We start from the raw sequence: 20,877 nt of genomic DNA, 5'->3' as shown, positions 1-20,877 counted from the left end.
CCCCTTTCAAGGTATTTATTCAAAGCATCCCGGAGCTGTGTTGAAGGATACCAAGCACTATGGTACATTTATCCAGGTACTGTGTACGTGCGTGATAAAAGTCCTCCAAGTATCTCCTCAGGGCTAAAAGTGGTGACCTCTGGGAAGCAAGGAGGGGAGAGGCAGGATGATCTTCTCCTTCTCCTTCTAACTTTAAGTACATCTGCATTTTTACACATTCCACTCTGACTAGAGATGATACAGCAAAATGTTGTAGACCGGGACTTCATGGCACCACCAACACTTTGGTCCAGAAAGTTCTTTGTGGTGGGCGCCATCCTGGGCCTTAGCTATTTAGATATCAGTTTTGACAACCAAACATGCCAAATGTCCCCGAGGGGGTAAAATCACCTCCCAGTAGAGAACTACTGTCCTAGCTAACAGAACGGCCATATTCACTATAAATTATTCCACGATACGGCTCAGGCCCCCAGGGCTCTGAGAGGCTCTACTGCCTTTTCCCTAGTTGGGGGAAGCATTTATGAGAACTCACTACTCGTCACCAAAGCCACTGAAGTTTCCTGTGTTTGAGCCTCAACTGTCTCCCACATCATGCTTTTACTCTGCTCCATGTATCTGATGACCCTCCAGGAGCTCCTTTTATGGAACTAGCTCAAGGTCAATTTCAGAAAAGTAAATGTTATTTTCTTAAGAAGGAGAAGGAGAAGCAGCAGCAGTGCACACACACATGGGTAATTTTTAGAATCTCTTTTTTTTTTAACCAACTACATTAAAAATCAGAAGTAAAACTATTTTGTTTTGGATCCTCATACTTAAATGATCACAATACACTGGCCTGATGATTTCATCTTAAATGTTTCTATTTTATGCTCCCGAAGTCATTCTGACATGTCCCAAAGACTACTGTCCTCTGCTTTTGCTTGTTCGTTTCTTCTTTCAGTTCGGTTTTGGGGTTTTGCTAGGCAAATCTTACAGTGGCTTTTGTCCTCAAAGAACAAAGTAGAGGGGTACCTGGGTGGCTCAGTCGGTTGGGCATCTGCCTTCGGCTCAGGTCATGATCCCGGTTCTCCCTCCGCCGACCACTCCCCCTGCTTGTGCTCTCTTGCTCTATCTCAAATAAATACATAAAATCTGATTAAAAAAAAAAAAAGAGGGTGCCTGGGTGGCTCAGCGGGTTAAAGCCTCTGCCTTCTGCTCAGGTCATGATCTCAGGGTCCTGGAATTGAGCTCCATATCAGGATCTCTGCTCAGTGGGAAGCCTGCTTCCCCCTCTCTCTCTGCCTGCCTCTCTGCCTACTTGTGATCTCTCTGTCTGTAAATAAGTAAATAAAATCTTAAAAAAAAAAAAAAGAAAGGAAGGAAGAAAGAAAAGATCAAACTACAACAGGAGACACAAATGCTTAGTCAAAAGCAGAAAGAGAGCACAGAACAGAGTTCTTCAAACTCTGTATGTATGTAACCTCTCTGAGAATTTTTAAAGACTAGGTACCCCCTCACTCCTTTTAAAATGGACATTTAAAAATATTTTCATCCTGAGTTTAAAGAGCTGCAAAAGATGTAATTTCTGGCCTATAAATACTGATTTCTTTAAATGAAACTGTTTGATCGGTCAATTAAAGGCATCCGCTGGGATCTAAATGGCAGAGGGTTTGGTTCCCACCATTATCCACTGAAAAATCGGTATAAACGAAGCTGTATGTTCCTGTGTTACATACTGTTCTGTTCACAGGCTGTGTTCTAAACACACAAAAATGCACAAGCAAGCCCTTTTTCAAAAGTCCAAAGACTTCCATCACTCCTTTTTCTCCTAGACTTATGTTTAAATTCCATTTCCCCACAGAATTTCCTCCTAAAGCAACTTATATTTTATGCTAGAAAGTCTATTATTGATTTCTTTATCCTACTTCTTTGCAATATAATTTAATTTTTAGGAAAATCCATGTGAGCCTAGGGCTCTAACTGCTTAAGCAACAATTTCCTGGATTGAGTTACCATTACAATGATAAGTGGTACAGAACAGATTGCTAACCACAAAAATATAATACACTGTTTTATAATTATTAAGCATTAAAAAGTAAAATATTCTTAGAAATGCATATTTTCATGGATGGGGCCTTCTCCTTGTTTTTTCAATTCATCTGTGTTTCCACGGACAAATATTAAGTGGTCATCACTAGAATCTGACAGAGCTGGGAATCAACTTTATTTCTATTTTTCTTTTCCTTCTTCTTTTTCTTTTTTAAACGTAAGCAAAAAGAAAATGTGTTCACAGAAAGAAGAGGATGGGAAAAAAATAGATGCTTTGTTACAATACTGTCATTTTGTTCTCCAAATTTTACCCAAATTACAGGCCCAAATCCCAGAGTGGGCCATCGTGGAAAACTACTTTTAAGGATCTCTCTGCTAACAACTGGATTAGAGCCACAGCCAAAGGACCAGACAGTGCCTGCACCACCAGAGGATTTATGCCCAGGATCAGAGATGCGAGGCCTCACTTGTTCTACACCAGCACCAACATTTCAAGGGTCCCCCTTACACGTGGAGATTTTGCCCCCCTGAGACAAGGTAATAAGGGAAGAGTGTGTCTTTCTTTTGTAAAGCAGGGGAGGGCAAACATGTAAGGGAATGTAGGAAAGGGGAACCAGCCCCCAGGGCATCCTTAGGCAGAACGGTTTTAGGGAAGACGGCCTGTGGACACCGAGAGCCTGGAAATGGGATTTCCACCCAGAAGGCCTCTGTGTTCTCTGGAAGGTACACGGACTCCAGTCCAATGGCTGCTGACTTAGGAGACCTCCAGGAGACCCCAGATCTCCCGGACTGTACAAACAGGGCAAGGGAACCAAATCCTAATCAACTGAAAGAGAAAACTACATATTACATGACTTCCAGTGGGACAGACACACTTGGAACACGTGGTATCACCAGGACACATTCATGCCTGGAAAACGGGCTCTGCAGTCACCATACCCCAGGGTCTAACGCCCAGCTCACAGGAGATCAGGGGGCTAGGGAACCAGACAGACAGCCCCCACCAAGGGAGCTATCAGCCAAATTCACAATGTGGAATACTCTTTGGGTATAAATGACCCATTTTCTCCAACAAATAATGGGAGTGGGGAAAAAAATGGGATTGTTCAAGAATAAAAGACACTGAAAAGATATAACAAAAAACTCAATGCAAAAATCTTGTTCGGATGCCAATTCTAACAGAACAATTTTCGATGACCCCTTTGAAAAAAAAATGGAGGAGATCTGAACATGGACTGGGTGTTAGGTTACAATGAGGAATTGCTAATTTGGACAAGTATGACAAGAGGATTATGTTGTTAAAAAAAAAAAAAAGTAAAGTCATTCAGTTGGAGATGTGGATTAAATTTACAGGTGAAATTACATGATGTCTTGGATTTGCTTTTACAGAATATTCCAACCTTTCAAGAAGGTTGGGGGAAAGTCAGAAGAAATGAGATTAGCAAGTCAGTAAGGACTGAAGCTGAATGATGGCTACAGGGGACTCTCTCCACCTTTTTTTACATGTTTGGAGAGGTCAGTAACAAAAGGATTGTTCAGGGGAAGAGAAAGAAAGAATATTTAATTAGCACCTAGGAGAACCTAATAAGGCCCTTCTTGAATACCATCGTATTTCACAGGTCCTGAGACAGCTGCCTAACAAGCAAACAAGCCTCCCGTATGGTCTCAGAGGCGGGGGCATTCAATGAGCCGGCCAGTAAGCAGGGGCAGAGATAAGAAGGGGCCTGGAGACCACAGAGATGCATCGAGGTCACACGGGGAGAGCCTAGAAAAACCCCCTTGGCAGAGAAATGTCAGAATGAACACGTCTCTGTTTACATCGCTCCCACCACATGTTACTTACCCCTGCGGCAAAGCCAAGACTTCCATCCAAGATCCGCCTCTGAAAATATAAACAAGATGTTTCAGATTCTAAGGGATGTTTCTGGGGATAAAAGGAAACCATAAGACCTCAGAGAGCTACATGAATAAAGACGGGCCCAGGCCTGAGTTGCCAACCCGTCTGCAGGCCTGGATCACAGCCTTTATTAACATGGGCCAAGAACCAAGGGGAAAAAAAATTTGTTTGAACCTTCCATCCATCCCACAGCCCATCAGAGTGCTTTTCAGAGACGCTTGGCTTCCACTGGCCCATATGTTGCCTCTGACCTGGCTCTCCCGTGAATCATAACTATAAACCTTTAGCCAATTAGCTGGCCTGGGAGATGGAAATTGACAAGTGCTCATGGGGACCCTGCGGGCCATCCCGAACTGTCCCATGCTGCAGCTGGGGGCCCAAAATGGCGCAATCACGTTGAAAAACGAACCAGCAGCAACCACTAGCAGGGAACCTATGTGTCCCTCTGACCCAGCAGGGCCACTCCTGAGCACTGAACTCACCACCTGACAGCAATGCACACTTGGATTCACTAAGCACATGCACAAAAAAGCTCTCGGCAAGCAGTACTTGGGAGAGCCAAAACTAGAAACCACCCAGATGCCCACCAACAGGAGAATGGATCCATCAGCAAGGACATGGTCATACGACAGAATGCCACACAGCAAGGAGAACACGCGCGACGTATGAATGAGGTCCACCAACAGGCAGAGGCAAGGGCAAACCGGAAACTAAACAGAGTGGAACCAGCCAGACACAGAAGAGCCCATACGCCGTATGACTACTCCATTTATACGATGTAGAAACACACAGAAAACTGATCTCCGCTGTCAGAGACCAGGAGAGGGGTTGTCCTTGCAGTGGAAGGTAGAGTTGGGGGGTAGGGACTGGAAAGGAGCCTGACAGGCTGCTGTGGCGGGCCGCTCCTGTTCCAGTTCTTGAATGGAGTACTAGTTTCACAGGAAGCTGAGAACAATCGCCAAGCTGTGAAATATGCCCTTTTCTATATGCATTTTATATCTCAATTTAAAAACATTTAACTTAATAGTCTAAGGGGTATCATCTATAGCCAAATGGACACATTACAGGCAGGCTGGGCAGTTAAAGGCCCCACTCTTTGAGCCTCCCAATGAAGCTGGGTAGCGAGGACCACTGGCTCAGCCTTCTCCCACCTCTGAGTGGCCGCGGGGTGGACGGAAGGGTCTGACGCCAGGCAGCCGTACAAACGACATTCTTCTCTAGGCACGCCATGTCAGAAGCAAAGTTGGCCCGACCCAATAATTTAATGAAACCAGACAGATCTAATAAAGACGCCAGGGAACATTATTCTACCAGCATTCATTCATCTGGATCCTGAAAGGAGAAAAATTATACTTTCTTAAATGTCACTAAAGCCTTTATTCCACTTTTAGACATTTATCTCAAGAAACTCATCAGATACATGCTCAGAGGTTTATGCTCATCATAAAGGTATTTCTAAAAAAAAAAATCAAGAAAAAAGGACATAACCTAGTTGTCCAAGAGTCGAGGAATGGCTAAATGACAGTGGAGCCTTATGACAGAATATGACACAGCCAGGTTAAGTAACCCAAGTGATCAAAATAATCGAAGGCATCAAAAAGCCATTTAGTGGTGTAGGACGAATGCTTATGATATCAAGTGAGGAAAACTGGTTATAAAACATTACATACAATTTGATCCCTAAAGAAACAGGCATAAATTTGCCTATACTCAAATATAACTGAACAAATCTGAACAAAAAAGGTTCAGTTTTTTTTTTTTTTTTTTTTTTTTTCTGGGAAGTGGAATCAGAAACTTTTTTTACTGTTTATTGTTTATAGCAGCAATGTCCACAATAGCCAAACTATGGAAAGAGCCCAGATGTCCATTGACAGATGAAGGAATAAAGAAGATGTGGGGTGGGGTGTGTGTGTGTGTGTGTGTGTGTCATTATAGTTATAAACACTATGGAATATTCCTCAGCCATCAAAAAGAATGCAATCTTGTCATTTGCAACAACATGAGGGTAAAATGCTAAGTAAAATAAGTCAGTCATAGAAAGGTAAATGATTTCACCCATATGTGGAATTTAAGAAACAAAACATGAACATAGGGGAAGGGATGCAAAGGGATCGAAAAAATTAAATAAGATGAAAATTGAGAGGGAGGCAAACCTAGACTCCTAACTCCAGGGCACAGGCTGAGGGCTGCTGGAGGGGAGCTCCACAGCAGGTGGGGTACCAAGGTGATGGGCATGAAGGAGAGCACAGGACGTAATGAGCCCTGGGTGCTCTGTGCCACTGAGGAATCCCTAAATTCTACCTCAGAAACTAATAGACAATACATAAAAATAAATTCAAAAAGAAATTTTTGTATTTTTTTCTTTAAGCTTTTCCACTCTTTACAAGCTTCCTACAATTAAAAACCAATTTTGAGTGAAGCTACTTTGGAGAACAGCGGAGGGCAGAGTGCGCATGTCTACTAGCCCACGGGGTCCTTGCGGCAGCCCCCCTGTTAGCCGAATGAAAGCAGAGGTCTGCTCAGGGCATCAGAGCACATCTCTGTTGGCTCCTGTCTCGGGCCTCCTTTCTCCCAGTGGCAAGCCTCACGCCCAATTCCCGTGCAGAAAGGGTTAACGTGGCCCACCCCAGCCTACAGAATTCTTGGAGACTGAGGCTCTCGAAGGTGCCCTGGGTGGACACATCCTGCACGTGCTGCTGCAGTTTTGCTGCTGGGGGAAGGAGATGGCAGGAGCCCCTCGCAGGAGGGAGGGGGCATCGGAAGCCTGCACACGGATTTCCCCAGACCCCGCCTGTCTCTTTCTCCTGCTTTGGCAACTTCACATCCTTCCAGCGTTAAATCTTAGCCATGAGTACGACGACAAGCTGAGGGGCATGGACCCTTCTAGGGAGCCACCGAACGTGGTGGTGGTCTTGGGAACACCTGCACGCAGAAGTTTTCAGCAACTTCTCCTGATCTCGGTGGTTACACTAACACGAGACAAATTAGGGGCTCTGAGGCTCCAAAGGGGATGGGAGCACCTCTGTGAAGAAGGGAAGGCACCGCTTCCCTCCGGAAGAGCCCCCCCAGCACTGGCCGGGGCCCCACACACCCCCCAGCGGTGCTGCGGTTTCCCCCAGCCCTCCAAAGGCAGCCCAGTCCAGGGCGGCTCAGGCCTCGCCTTGGTGAAAATAACGGGGGAAATAAAACTATGGGCTGCTCTGCCCTAGAAGGGCACAAAGAAGGGACCCCAGAAAACCTGGCATGGGCTGTCGCGAAGGAGGAAGAGGGACACGTGACCCGGAGCCCTCCCCCGCTGCCTCCTGGCCGTTTCTCACTCAGGGATCGGCTTTCCAGGTCAACAGCAAGCAGGGGATCCAGGCTGTGTGCCCCCGGTTCTGTGTCTGACAGGCTCCGGACCTCCCACGGAGGAGAGTGGTGGGGTGGGGGGTGGGGGTGGGGAGACGTCAGATCGGACGTGACATCAAATACTTGTCTTACTGGTCTCTAACACAAGAGCGTCTGGCTTGCCAACTTCCTACACTGTGTCACTGTGTTTTCATTTCCAGATCCGGCTCATGGCGTGTTTAAATGGATCTTCAATCCCTTACTCGCTTATCACTCTGGCAATTTCTAAGGCTGCCCGCTGCACGGTGCAGGGAGTTTGCCTTCCTCCAGACACAGATGGACGGATGCTCGAGGCCTATGGCCAAAGGGAGTCAGGGCTGGAGAAAGGAAAAGAATCTCAGGCAGGTGAGGGGGGAGGCGGGGGTTGTGGAGCAGAGGGGTGGGGTACGTGGCGCGCATTGTGGGGGATGAGGGGAGAGTGCAGGGGCTCTCTCCCCTGAGATATGTGTGAGGGGAACGTGAGGGTATATGGGATGTACGGGTGGGGGACATACGGAGGGCTGGGGTGTGCATGTGGATGGGTGGGAATACAGTATGCGTGGTGTACGTAGGCCAGTGTAGGGGAGGGGGAGGGACAGGATACAGGGGCATGCAGGGGTGAGGGGGTGTATGCGGGCGTGAGGCATGCAGGCACAAGGGTGCTGGGGGGGATGGGTAGAAACTGTGCAGGGGTGGGGGTGGGAAGGGCGTCTGTAGAGGCGTGGGGAGAGGAGTCTGTGTGTATCTATCCCAAAGGGGGTCAGGGAGGGAATGAAAAGATGGGATAAATGAGAAGGGGAACAGGTACCCTTCCTCCCCCAAGGGTCTGCCATGAGCCCAGCCAGCTCAAGGACACAGGGCAGGACGGCCCAACAACTGAGCTAAGCACCTGCGCCAGGCCTGAAGGAGACTTGCCAGAAGCTAGAAACCACGCCGGGGCCAAGGGAGGCCTACTAACGTGACAACCCTTCCTAGTCCCTTCACGCCAGGAGGGGAGCAGCAGCAGACACCTGCTCTCCTAGCCTGGTAGGGAGAGGAGGAGAAGACAGGACAGAGAACAAACACCTCCTGCAACTGGGGGGCGTGGCCAGGGGCATGAAGGGGTGCGCCAGCCGCCCAAGGTTGTGGTTTTCCAGCTCGCTCAAACTCCCCCCCAAACCCCAGACCCGAAGCAAGGCGACTCACCTGTCCACTAGAGAACACGAACACGAGAGCTGCCCCGGCTGCCGTCAGCCCCCAGGTGAAGAAGGTTCCCAGGAGCGCCTGGAGCACAGAGCTGTGACCTTGCAGCATGCTGGAGACGGCTGTGTGCAGAGGGGCAGGAGACGGTCAGCCACCGGCAGGCTCTTGCAAGGACGCCCCCACACGCTAGGGAGCCCAACACCCTCCACCTGGGCGGGCCTGTCGTCTGGGATGCACCTCTCAGCCACGCCATCCTTCAAGGGCGTCCATGACCGGGCTCAGGCCCAGCCTCTTCATCCAGGCCCACCAGGAGTCAGAAATCACCCAACCCTGAAAGGACAGACCTAGGGGTACTTAGGGAGATGCCAGGGGAGCCCACGGAAGAGGTCAGAGCCTTGGAACACAGTTCCAAAGAGAAGCAGCTCCCAGAATGTGGATTACTTAGCTGGGAGAAACAGAGCTCAGGAGGGTCTGATTACAGCCTTCCAGCACATTCTGCCTGCTCTAGCTGCGCTTGTCCAGCATTGGTTCACTCTCCTCCGAATACAGGCGACCAACTCGGATTTTCTCCTGAGGCTCTCCCTCCTAAGTCCTGACCAAACCTTCAATGGCTCCCCACGAAGGATCCTATGGCAGCTCCCCCATGACTTGCCAAGGGCAGTGGCACCAACTGTCATCCAACTAGCCCACCAACTTTTCAACAACTACTCCCTGTGCGGGTACTGTACTCTCCCTCGGCCGAGTCCTGAATGGCACCCTCCACAAGTCCCAGAGGATTCTGGCTCCAAGCCACTCTTCATCTGGTTCCCTCCCAGAAGGCTGTCCTCCTTCCTTCTCTGCAGTCTGTGGACCCAGGGCACGTTCTGCCGCTCACCTGGTGTCAACATGGACTCCATGCTTTCCAAACCCCCTCTGCTCCCACCCCACTGCCCATCTGCGGGGCCTTCTTAGTCCGGGCTTGCCTCCTTCATCTTTGATAGCATTAGCTGAAGAACGGGGATGATGCCTTTTCACACTTGGCACCCCTGCAAAATCGGGCTTCCTGGCATTTAAAAAATACTTGCTGTATCGAAAAGGGCCAGCTTACCTGGACGGGACACTCAGCAAGGAGACGGAGCCATACGTGGCATTTCCCATCAACTAAGCACACCACTGCCGAAATGGAACTTACACCACTGCCCACCAAGGAAAGAAAGGGAAGTACTATTTCCTCTTGGTTTTGCCCAGAGAACCTCCTCTAGGCTTTAGCACGTTTTAAATTCTAGCTCTGACATGATAGGGAATCAGACTCTGGCTGTGGAAAGTTACAGGGCAGGGAAACCCATCTGTTGAAGAGCGCTGTGTTCTGGTACACAAACATCAAGGCTCAGGGCCTCATCTCAAAGGGCTCATTCAGCAGCCCACTGGTCTTCCAGCACCCATGGAGCTGGACACAACCCCAGTGGGCTCAGCCCTGCCAGGTCCCAGCACTCTCAGGCCAACCCTGGGCTTGCAGCTTAAGAGCTAAAGATACTGACTCTGTTGACCCTACAAGGAAACTGTGGCAGAGGGTGGACGGGGCCGGGGGCCGGGGATTGGGGGGGCCTTATGCCAAGAGGCTTGCCAGCCTAGCTCGGATTCCAACCTGGTAAGGCTATGAATCTCAGCAAAGCCAGGTGAGCCCAGAGGAGCCCAGGCTCAGCTCCGAAGCCAGGAAGCCTCTAAGGGAAACAGCCTCTATGGGTTCGGATTGTATCTGAATAAAACTCAGGACGGTGACTATACCAAATAAGGAAAAAGTAATATATATTTTTTAAAAACCCACCTATCTACATACTTCATCTTGTTAAGTGTCACCCTAACATGAGTGGTCGTGTTTGTTTGTAAACCAAGACACCTAGATCATGATACCAACATTCTATTTCTAGCTGCTTGTGGATAAAACCTGAAACAGCATTGACAAAGAAAGGCATATAGCTATCATACTCTTAGTACTTACCATCCAAGACAGGTCGTAACAGAAAAACAACTTTTTTTTTTCCAGTATTGAATATGCCTTTTAACAGCTAAGAAAACAGAAGAAGGGAAGCCATTTCCATTTGCCAACAGGCCAAAGTCAACGTGGGGTTTATGGGCCAGCCAACAGGAGAGCTCTGGGTATTCCTGGGGCCTGTGGGAGGGAAAGCACTATGCTAGCCTGTCTCCATTTACCTGAGACGTAAGCAAAAGGCACAGCAAGGCCAGGCACATCCTTTCTATCCCAAGAATCACAGTATTTATCAACAATAATGCCAGCCCATGCCTCTGGGGAGAAGTTTCTTCCATTTGCTATTTTGAATTCTCACTACTGGACGGGTGATCTGAGCTGGTACCCCGCCTCAGGAAATGCAGGAACTCAGGCCCCTGACTGGACAGTCCGCGACTTGCTCAATCAGAATCTGCATTTTTTCAAGTTCCATGAGGGTTTCTCACACTCATTGCCATGGAAAGCAATGGTCAACAGAGACCCAGAGCTTTGAAAGTGAGTTCTCCTGCCCTACAAGGGGGGGACTGGCCAGGCTGACGCTGAGTCCCAAGAGAAGGAAAAGTTTTCTCCAACAGGTCACCCAGTAGCACCTTGAGAACAAGAGAGCCAGTCACAGTCCCTCCAAATCAGCTCCCGCAACGGGGCTCAGACCTCCTTGTGAGCCGGATGTTAACAGACAAACCTTGATTAATCTGCAAGAGGGAGGATTATTCCCTGCCCTCCCCACCTTTAAAGATGCCACCACCTTCCAACCTGTGTACACATTCTGCTACGGACATGCAGGAGGGACCCCTGCCCCGTACGGGATTTCTCGATGTTCTCTCCCTCGCAACCTGTTGCCCTGCTTCCAAGAGCCTCAGGATGCTGGTGATGTTGCCGAGGTGGGAACAGCACCCAGTGGTACTGCACACATACACGCCCCGACTCCACGAGGGGAATCCGGCAACGGGACTCGGGTTTGGGCCCATGGGACTGCAGGAAAGTTCTCGAATACCTCACTGCTCAAAGTGTGGTCCTCGGACTACTGACCCAGGGAAGGGTCAGCCATGCACAAGCTCAGGCCTGCTGCACGGTCACCAGATTCCCAGTCAAGTTCTAGAGGCTGTGCTGAACCCCCAGAATGAGCGGGAGGGGGCGCAGAGGGGCTGGACTGTAGTAGCCACCTTGCTCCCAGGACTGGGGACAGGGGGAGGGGGGACACATGCCCACCAGGAAGCACTGAACAAAGGGGATTTGGTGAGCCACTGTCAAAGGAAGGCTGGTCCACACCCTTCAGCGGACCCTGGCCAGGGTCAGAGGGGGCACCGGGCAGCCTTCCCCTCCTCGGCCACCTGCCACAGCCGCCCTGCTTCTCCTCCAACCCCCTCCTCGACCCCGGGGGACGCCCCCTTCCAAACTCCCTTTTGCCCTTCCGAGTCCCACGCTCTCCTGCTGGCCCCAGACCCCGGGCCTCCAGCCCAACCAAGGCGCTGAAGGGAGAAAAAGCTGACTCACTACGGTGCCCTCTCAAGCCCCCACTCCACTTCCATCGGCCCCGCTGCTGCTGGCTCGCCGGCTCCACTCCCGAAGTCACTTCCTGCTTCCCTCCCCGCACACGTGTCCCTCCAGCCACCAGGCCCCGCCCCGCCCCGCCCGCCGCGACTGGCGGATCCAGCCTGAAGAATAAATTCTCTGGTTCACAGCCCTCTGCAGGCTCCAGAACAGGTGGGGCGGGTAGAACAGAGCCCGGAGGCCAAGCAGAGAACATTCAGCAGGCAGAAGACTCCGCAGGCTCCAGAAATCCCGGAGAGAGCACCTTGTAACGTCCCCGACATCATTTGTCACTGCACTTGGCGGCTGAGTCTGAGGCCCTGAGTGAGCAGCAAAACAGGATGTGTTGGGGGACGGGAGGGAAAAATGGGGAGGAGCTGGAACTTTCTACTATTAAGCATCCTTCTCGGGGTCAATGGCCCTCAAATATAGCTCCCATCAGGATCCCCAGCAGCAAATGCCAAAACGCAGAATGCCGGCCCTTGCTGAGGTTCTGGCTCTGGAGGTCTGGGTGGAGACCGAGATTTTCTGTTCTGAACTAGGATTTGCTGATGCTCTGGTCCTGGGAGCCCCTCTCTGAGAACCACTGCTGCAGGTCAAGGGCTTTGCTCTCCAGGCGCTCTATAGAAAGACCAGAGTGTGGAACTTCTGGATTGAGCCAAAAATGAAAACAGGGTGCCCTGTTATATTTGAATTTCAGATAAATGAAAAAGAGTGCTTTCATGTCAGTGGGTCCTGGGCAATATTTGGGACATACTTAGGCTAAACACGTATTTCATATTTGCTGTTTACCAGAAATCCTAATTTAGCCGGGGGTCCCATAGTGTAGCTCATGAACCTACCAGAGGGTAAGCTGTTCAGAAAAACTGTTCGTTGTCACAGTGGCCACAGAGCAGGGGATCCCATAGGAGCTGGCTTCTGTCCAGCAACAGGCGGCCACCCACATGGATGACGGCCCCACCTGCGTGCACTATGTCGGGAAAGAAGGTGGCCTGGTGACTACCAGATGCTCTGTGCCCTCAGGAGATTCTCAGAGTCAGCTGTCCAACCACAGACCGAGGGGGGCTTCCACAGCCAAGATTTACGTTCTCACATTCTAGAAGCAGAAGGCCAGGATCAGTCCAAGATCAAGGTGCAGATCTGGTCCTTGGTGAGAGCTGTCTTCCTGGCTTGCAGACAGCGGTCTTCTCACTGTCCTCGAGTGGAAAAAGAGAGATCTCTCTCCCTTCCTCTTCTTTCTTATCAGGCCACCAATCCTGTCACTTGAGGACCCCACCCGTATGGCTTCATTTAAGCTGGACCACCTCCGAAAACCTCTATCCCCAAATGCACCGGTGCTGGGGGCCAAGGCTGCAACAGGTGAATTTCACGGGTGGAGCCCTCCTGCGTGGGATTGGTGCCCTTCCACAGGAGACCCCAGAGAGCTCCCTCACCCCTTCCTCTGAGTGAAGACACATGAGAAGTCCGTGACCAGGAGAGGCCCCTTCAGCCCACCACGTGGACACCCTGATCTGGGACCTCCAGCTTCCAGAACGGTGACTTTACGCGCCACCCATGAGTTTGTGGCATCTTGTCTCAGCAGCTGGAATGGGCGGAGATGCTCCATTTTACAGATAAAGAGACTGAGCCTCAGGAAAGCTCTGTAGTGACCTCAGGTTGACAGAGTGGTGTAGAAATTGGAGCCCAGCCGATGGCAGAGACGATGCTCTGTCTCTGTGCATGGGACATACAGGGTTCACGGACTGAACACCCTGGTCAGCAGAGCCCCAGGCGGGCTTCAGGCTTGGGGGCCAAGCCCCAAGGGACAAATCCCACCATTTCCCTCCTTTCTCTCAATGACCCCTGCATACACACACACACACACTCTGACCCAAACATACAAACTGCCTGGCTTTCTCCCCCTCCCTCATGGGAAGAGGTGCTCAGAGTGGGGACAGACGAGAACGTTGTTTCCTTAAAGCTAAGTACACCCGCTCTTACCTCCAGCCACCCCCCTGCCCTTCCTTAGACTCTCCCCAAAGAGCAAGGTGCCCTGCAGCCTCCGTAAATGGGGCAGGCGGGGAGGAAGGGGTGCACAAGAACAGGCCAGAGCAGGCACTAACGAAAGGGGGGCAGCGTGTTAGGCAGGCAAGGAGGGCTGGTCTCCCAAATGCCGAAAGGCCAGAAAACTAACTGATCTTGACAGTCAGCAAAGGAACCGCAGGGCAGTGGAATGGTGGCCCTTTCCAGGGGAATCACTGTGGCTTATCTGGGTAAGCAAGCCGGCAGCACCAACCCCTCGGAGCACGGGGGTGGGATGGAGGGGAGGGGAGGGCAGTGGCGGCAGATGCCCATCAGGTCCTGGGTCTGTCTTTCTCTCCCCTTCTTCTCTCCCCTTGCCCCTCCCCCCACCCTCACCCTCCACCCTCGCTCCTCCCTCCCTCCCTTGTCTGAGATCTCGGTATTAATTACAGAGGTCCTAGAGCTGCTAAGGACAGGCTCTGGAACCTGACAGCCTAGGAGGGATCCCAGCTTGGCGCGTGAGTTTCCTTGGACAACTACCCCAACTCCTCCCAGCCTCAGCCTCCCCATCCTGAAGCAGTGATTGGAGCAGAGCCCCCAACACCCAGCCCAGCACCCATGGTGGCAGCCTGAAGGATTATCCCTTGGCCCTGTCCACTCTGGGGCGCCCTGGTCCTCCAAGGTCAACTGAGCACCTAGGTTGCCAGGAGTGGGCAGTGTTCTAGGCGGGGAGGAGACTAGGGCACAGGTCATTGCTGGTAACTGCCCAGAGGCCTCCGAAGAAAAGGACCTCAATCTAAGACCTTGTGATTTCTTCCTCATACTAAAATCATAATCATTTTGGTACCAACGTTTCTATTTTTTTTAAGATTTTATTTATTTGACAGGCAGAGTTCACAAGTAGGCAGAGAGGCAGGCAGAGACAGAGAGAGGGGGAAGCAGACTCCCTGCCGAGCAGGGCCCGATGCAGGGCTGGATCCCGGGACCCTAGGATCGTGACCTGAGCTGAAGGCAGAGGCTCTAACCCACTAAGCCACCCAGGTACCCCTCTATTTTTTTTCCCTAAAGAGAACCCTTAAAATTGCATGCATGTCAGAACCCACAAAACCTGACATGCCCTGGGTGCGGTTGGAGATGTCAGCTGGAAAGCAAACAGCTTCCTCCAGCAGGCAGAACAGCGACCCCCACAAAGATGCCCACATCCTCATCCCTGAAACTTGTGAAGAGAGACCTCCCACAGAGGAAGGGTCTTTGTGGCTGTGATTGAGTGAAGGAAGGCTCCCGAGGTGGGGAGATTTATCCCGGGTTATCAGGTTGGGTCCAGTGTCATCACAGGGGTCCCCATCGGGGGAAAGAGGAAGGAGGCGTGAGGACATGAGCTGAGGTCAGACCAAGGGATGCCAATGGAATCTGGAAGCCGGAAAGACAAGGAAATAGATTGTCCCCTGGAGCCCCCAGAAGGAGAACAGCCCTGCCAAGACCTTGATTTTAGCACTTCGGACATCCGGGATGGAAGATGATGCACTTGTGGTGTTTTAAGCAACTAGGTTTTCGGGACTCTACTTCAGCAACCTACGGAAACCAACACACTCCCGTGTGCTTGGAAGCATCTAGTTTCACTGGTCCCTTTCTCTAGCAGCCCCGGGAACCATCAGGACCCACATTCAACCCCTGCCCACCATCGTGACTAGGACGGGACCTGGCACAAAATGAAAATGGGAAGCTACTTATTCAAAAGGCAGGGCAACATGCCCTCCAAAGTACTAACTGGGGCACCTGGGTGGCTGCGTCGGTTGGGCATCTGACTCTTGATTTCAGTTCAGGTCGTGATCTCTGTGTCATAAGATCGAGCCCCACGTCGGGCTTCACACTCAGCGTGGAGTCTGCTTGAGATTTTCTCTCTCTCCCTCTGCCCCTCCCCACTGTGCTCTCTCGCCCCCTCTCGAAAGTAAATAAATAAATCTTTTTTTTTTTTTTTTTTAAGTACTGGGGGCACCTGGTTGGCTCAGTCAGTGAAGCGTCTGCCTTCAGCTCAGGTCATGAGCCCAGGGTCCTGGGACTGAGCGTCAGGCTCCCTGGTCAGTGGGGAGTCTGCTTCTCTCTCTGCCCCTCACTCTGCTCGTGCTCTCTCTCTCTCTCCCTCTCAGATAAATTAATAGAACCTTTTTTTAAAAATTAAATAATAAAAAAATTTTTAAGTGCTACTTAATAAAGCCCTTCTTTTCTTCTGCATCTCTCCTCCACTCGGACTTCAGTGTCCAACTAGACTTTGCTTACAAAACCCAAGCTCAGAGATAAAATTATTAGGAAATCCCAGGATGGTGACAGCAGGCCAGTAGATCAAGTGCAGAGCCTTTCCGAGTGAGGAATCCCTCAAACCCATGCAGGTCTCACGCCCGTGACACTGGCCCTGCCACAGGCACTGGGGTGGCAGGGCCAGACGGAGGAAGGCCACAAGGTCAAAACTAGGAAATCGGGCCAGGGTTAGTTATTCAGAAAAAAAAAAAAAAAAAAAAAAAAAAGTTCACAGAGAGATTCAGACCTAGGATGTTCAGGATGGAGCGAAAACAAGAGGTGTGAGCCAAAGGTGCCGGTGTAAGCCAGCCTGGGGAAGGGACAGAAGCAGTCCCAGGAGACTGGAAAGAGGGGTTGGACTCCCTGCTGGGGAACCTGGGGTTTGGCAAGGAGAGATTCCATTCTTGTGGGAAGGAACGACAAGGCAAGGGAAAAGCAGGCCCATCTCTACAAACAGAAACTCAGGGCCCAATATCTGAGGTCCCCAAGTTTTCCGGGGGCCGAGGACATGATTAAGAGTTGAAAACAATACTGGATTTTGAGCTCAATAAGAAACAAAACAAAACAAAAAAACCCTAGAAATTTAAATTAATAAGTGTTTAACTAAATGTCTATAAAATTTTATTAATTGTTGACGTTGGTGTTCATAAAAATTTAATTACATTCAAAACACAATCCGAAGCTTAGCTTTTCTCACTTCAGGAGAATTCCTAAGTATGCATGATAACGGCCAAGAAACCACAGCCAATCGTAAATTAAATAACCTTAGAGCCAAATGATTTCAAAGGCAAAATTATAAAAATCTTCCTGATCATTTTATGGGAGAAAGAACATACTTAAAATGTGGAATGTGGGAACATTTTAATAGGCTTGCTGCAGTGTGGGGTGAGATCTCAAAATGCAGGCATTCTTGGGGTGCCTGGGTGGCACAGTCGGTTAAGCCCACGACTCCCCATTTGGCTCAGGTTGTGATCTCGGAGTCGTGAGATCGAGCCCCACCATCCTGGCTCCGCGCTCAGCAGGGAATCTGCTTGAGATTCGCTCTCCCTCTGACCTGCCGGCCCGTGCTCTCTCCCTCTCCCCCTCACAAAGGAATAAATGTAGGCAGGAGTTCTTTAGGGGCCTGCAAAGATCCTATGAGGCCCCAGGGAAATGGGAAGGAGGCAGGATTGCAAGAAAGTTTATTCCTCTTTCCAAGTGGGAGCAGAGACAGAAGTCATCTCATCAGCAGAGGTTCCTAGAGGGCTGATGGTAGGGCTGGATGGAGCTTTCCAGAGAGGATGGTGGTCTCCTGCTATTAAAGCTCCCAGGGAGGAGCACAAGCAAGCCAGGAGCCACAGAAGATGGGCTGGTGGGGAGGGAGCAAGCCTCACGTACAGAAGGGAAGAAGGTGGGGAGGCGGTCCCTCAGCCGTCCACAGTCGGGAGAGGACCAGACCCAGTCTCTCCAGGTCCCATCAGACTGGGCCGGGTGGGAACAAGGCCAGGACTGGAGATGTGTGAGTGCAGCGTGGGCTCATCCAAGAAGCCCCAGACAGTGCTCTGAATGGTCACCCCCAAAAAGATATGCAGATCCTAACCCCAGTGCCCGTGCATGGGACGTTATTTGGGAAAAGCGTCTTTGCCAGTGTAAAGATCTGGAGGGGTTGTCATCCTGGATTAAGCAGGTGCTGCTAAATCCAGTGACACATGTATGTACAAGAGACAGAGGGGAGACGACCAGGACACGGGGACGAGAAAGCCATGTGGAGAGGGAGGCAGAGACTGGAATAACAGGGCCATAGCCACGGAGGCCCAGGAGCCACCACAGGCTGGACAGGGCAAGGAAGGATTCCGCCAGAGCCTTCAGAAAGTGCACCCCTGCCCGGATGTCATTTTCCAATTTTTTGGCCTCCAGAACCGTGAGGGAATCCATGTGCATTGTTTCCAGCCCCCAGTCTATGGTATCTTGCTATGGCCGCCAGGAGACGAAGGCACCCTGACTCCAAACATTTCTACCACAAGCAGGAGGGGAAGCCCCCAGGCACCAGGAATCGCCCTGGGCAAAATGCACAAGGACCCCACCCTCCCCATCCCTCTGCCATCATCAGAGGGCTGCGTAGGCAGACCAGTGTCAGATGCCCAGACATCTGCCTGGGCTCTCCATTTTCCCAAATGATCCAGCCCGAAATGAACCCATGTCCTATTTTCCTGCCAGCCTTACTGCCAGCTGGGCCAAGACTCCTGTCTCATCCACGCCTACACCTCCCCCGCACAGCCCCCCACTACCTCCCACACACAACAAATCACTGTAGGGAAACCTAATTCATCCTTTAACACACGCCTTCAAATGTTGCCCTAAAAATGCCTGTGGCAGGTGAATAAAAACAGTAAAATACCTCCTAGCCAAAAAGTTTCCTCTGGCACCTGAGCTCTTGCTCAGAAAACCCCTCCTCTGGGTCTGTGGGCTTGTGAGTGATGGGCCCAGGTGAGCATGAACAGCGGCATTTGTCACTTATGCCAGATGTGACCGTGGCCTCGAGGACCTGCCAGGGCAACAGCCATGAGAGAAGCAATCAGGGAGGAGGTATGCAGGCTCCTGCCAAGGAACTGGGGCACTGCTCTTTGAATTCTATATTTTTTTTCACTTTTTTTTTTGCCAATAATTCAGTGGGCAATCTTCAGCCCGTTTCTTTCCCTCTGTGCAACTACTGGACCAGGTGACCTCTGAGGTCCCTCCTTCATTGAGTGTGGATTCTCTGATCAAATCGCCAAAGCAAAACAGTGCCAGAGACCACAGACTGAGAGCAAGGCTTTACCCGAGTGTATCTGAGGAGGTCCTTTGTGTCCTAATTTAAGAAGAAAAAAAAAGAGAGAAAGAGTGAAAGAGAGAGAGAAAGAGAGAAAGAAAAGAGAAAAGAAAATAAAGAAGGGAAGGAGAGAGGGAGGGAGAAAGGAAGGAAAGAAAGGATGATAGGAAGGAAGGAAAGAAAAAAAGAAAAGAAAAGAAATGGAAAGAAAAGAAGGAAAGGAAAGGAGGAAGGAAGGAAAGAAAGAAAAAGAAAGAAAAGAAATGGAAAGAAAAGAAAAGAAAGAAAGAAAGAGAAAGGAAAGGAAAGGAGGAAGGAAAGAAGGGGATGGAGGAAGGAAGGAGGAAAGGAGGAGGGGAAGAGAGGGAGAGGAGGGGGAGGAAAGAGAGAAGGAAGGAGGAAGGGAGGGAAGACCGGAGGAAGGGAAAAAGCCATCTCTTTGTGCTAAAAGGGACTTTCTCAACCCAACAGCAGGTGAGGCTTCACAGTCCAACTTCCACTCTTGGGCTTCCCATCGGCCACACTGTGTCCTGTATCCCAAACCACCCCACCCCACTGAAATTCACGTGTTGGAGCCCTAACCCCCAGTCCCTCAGAATAGGACCGTGTTTGGAGACGGGGTCTTTACAGAGGTGATCAAGTCAAAGTGAGATCACGATAGGATGGATCCAAACCCATGACTGGTGTATAAAGAGGGGACATTTGGACACAGGGACACACACAGAGGAAAGATGACGTGAAGAGCCACAGGGACAAGAGACCATCTGCAACCGAGGAGCGAGAGGCTGGTTGGATCCTTCCCCTGGGGCTTCAGAAGGAACCACCCTTGCCCACACCTTGATTTCGGACTCCCAGCCTCCAGACCGAGATGAAAAATTTCTGTTGTTGAGGCCACTCAATCTGCAGTGCTTTGTAATGACACTTCCAGTAAACTAACACAGGGCAGAAGGTCACCGTGGCTTATACCATGAGACGTCACGCTGAGAAGCACCTCCAAGAGATTCCGGTCCAAGCCTCTTCCTTCCCTGATGGTGGCGCAAACCCTGGGCTGGCAGGTGGTTTGTGCCAGAGCCGGGGGAGGACCCCAGTTCTCCCCTCAGCCCTACCTCCCCCACATGTCACACATTTGTGAGTCCTTCATCGTCCTAGGCTGTCGGATCGGAGTCATAGCCTTGCAGCTCAACTGTGAAAACGATTATTGTAAGCAAAACTATAGGGACACAGGTCAGGATACCAAAGCTAATAAAAATATTTCAGGTCCTTCCCAGCCATATGGTAAACAGTTGACATGCCCATTCTGTGTCTTAACACGTCCCCAAAGCAAGAGGTGAGAATACTGTACTTATTTTCATAGTAAGAGCTCTAAAATTGTTTAAAAATACCGTATAATACTGTCGGTGGCTCAGTCGGTTAAGCCTCTGGCTCTTGGTTTCGGCTCAGGACGTGATCTCAGGGTCCTGCGGTCCAGTCCTGCCCCGGCTCTGTGCTCACTGGGGAGTCTGCTTCAGAATTTCTCTGCCTCCCTCTCCCTTTGACCCTCATCCTGCTCTCACTCTCTCTCTCATTCTCTCTGTCAAATAAATAAATTTTTAAAAAACAATTAGTCAATTTTTTTAAAAAAAATAGGATATAATTGAAACTTCACGTGGATTCACAGTGGCCTTTTACACAGTCGTCGTAATTGGCAAAGCTTCATAATCTTGCCGCACATCCAGGAAACCTCAACGGGATTCCACAAGAACAAGACAGACAGAAAGCCCTTCCACATAAAAGGCACTCGAATAA

The 20,877-nt window shown here is 50.4% G+C and overlaps 1 protein-coding gene across 10 annotated transcripts in view; it reads right to left on the bottom strand.

The window, feature by feature from the left end:
* SLC39A11 (solute carrier family 39 member 11) overlaps nucleotides 1-20,877 on the bottom strand; it is a 398,153-nt gene that overhangs the window by 310,382 nt on the left and 66,894 nt on the right. For 7 of the 10 annotated variants that reach the window (XM_047706311.1, XM_047706315.1, XM_047706316.1 and 4 more), the window contains exons 2-3: nucleotides 8,477-8,595; nucleotides 3,872-3,910 (exon numbers count right to left, since the gene is read on the bottom strand). In XM_047706311.1, the coding sequence (XP_047562267.1) occupies nucleotides 3,872-3,910; nucleotides 8,477-8,595 (158 nt within the window). Of the gene's footprint in view, nucleotides 1-3,871; nucleotides 3,911-8,476; nucleotides 8,596-10,451; nucleotides 10,623-11,972; nucleotides 12,069-20,877 lie in introns of those variants that run through there. The other 3 variants (XM_047706313.1, XM_047706314.1, XM_047706312.1) reach the window with 3 other exon arrangements.

The sequence above is a fragment of the Lutra lutra genome, chromosome 16 (genome assembly GCF_902655055.1).
Source record: "Lutra lutra chromosome 16, mLutLut1.2, whole genome shotgun sequence".
Taxonomy (NCBI): Eukaryota; Metazoa; Chordata; class Mammalia; order Carnivora; family Mustelidae; genus Lutra; species Lutra lutra.
This window is presented reverse-complemented; position numbering and strand designations above follow the sequence as displayed.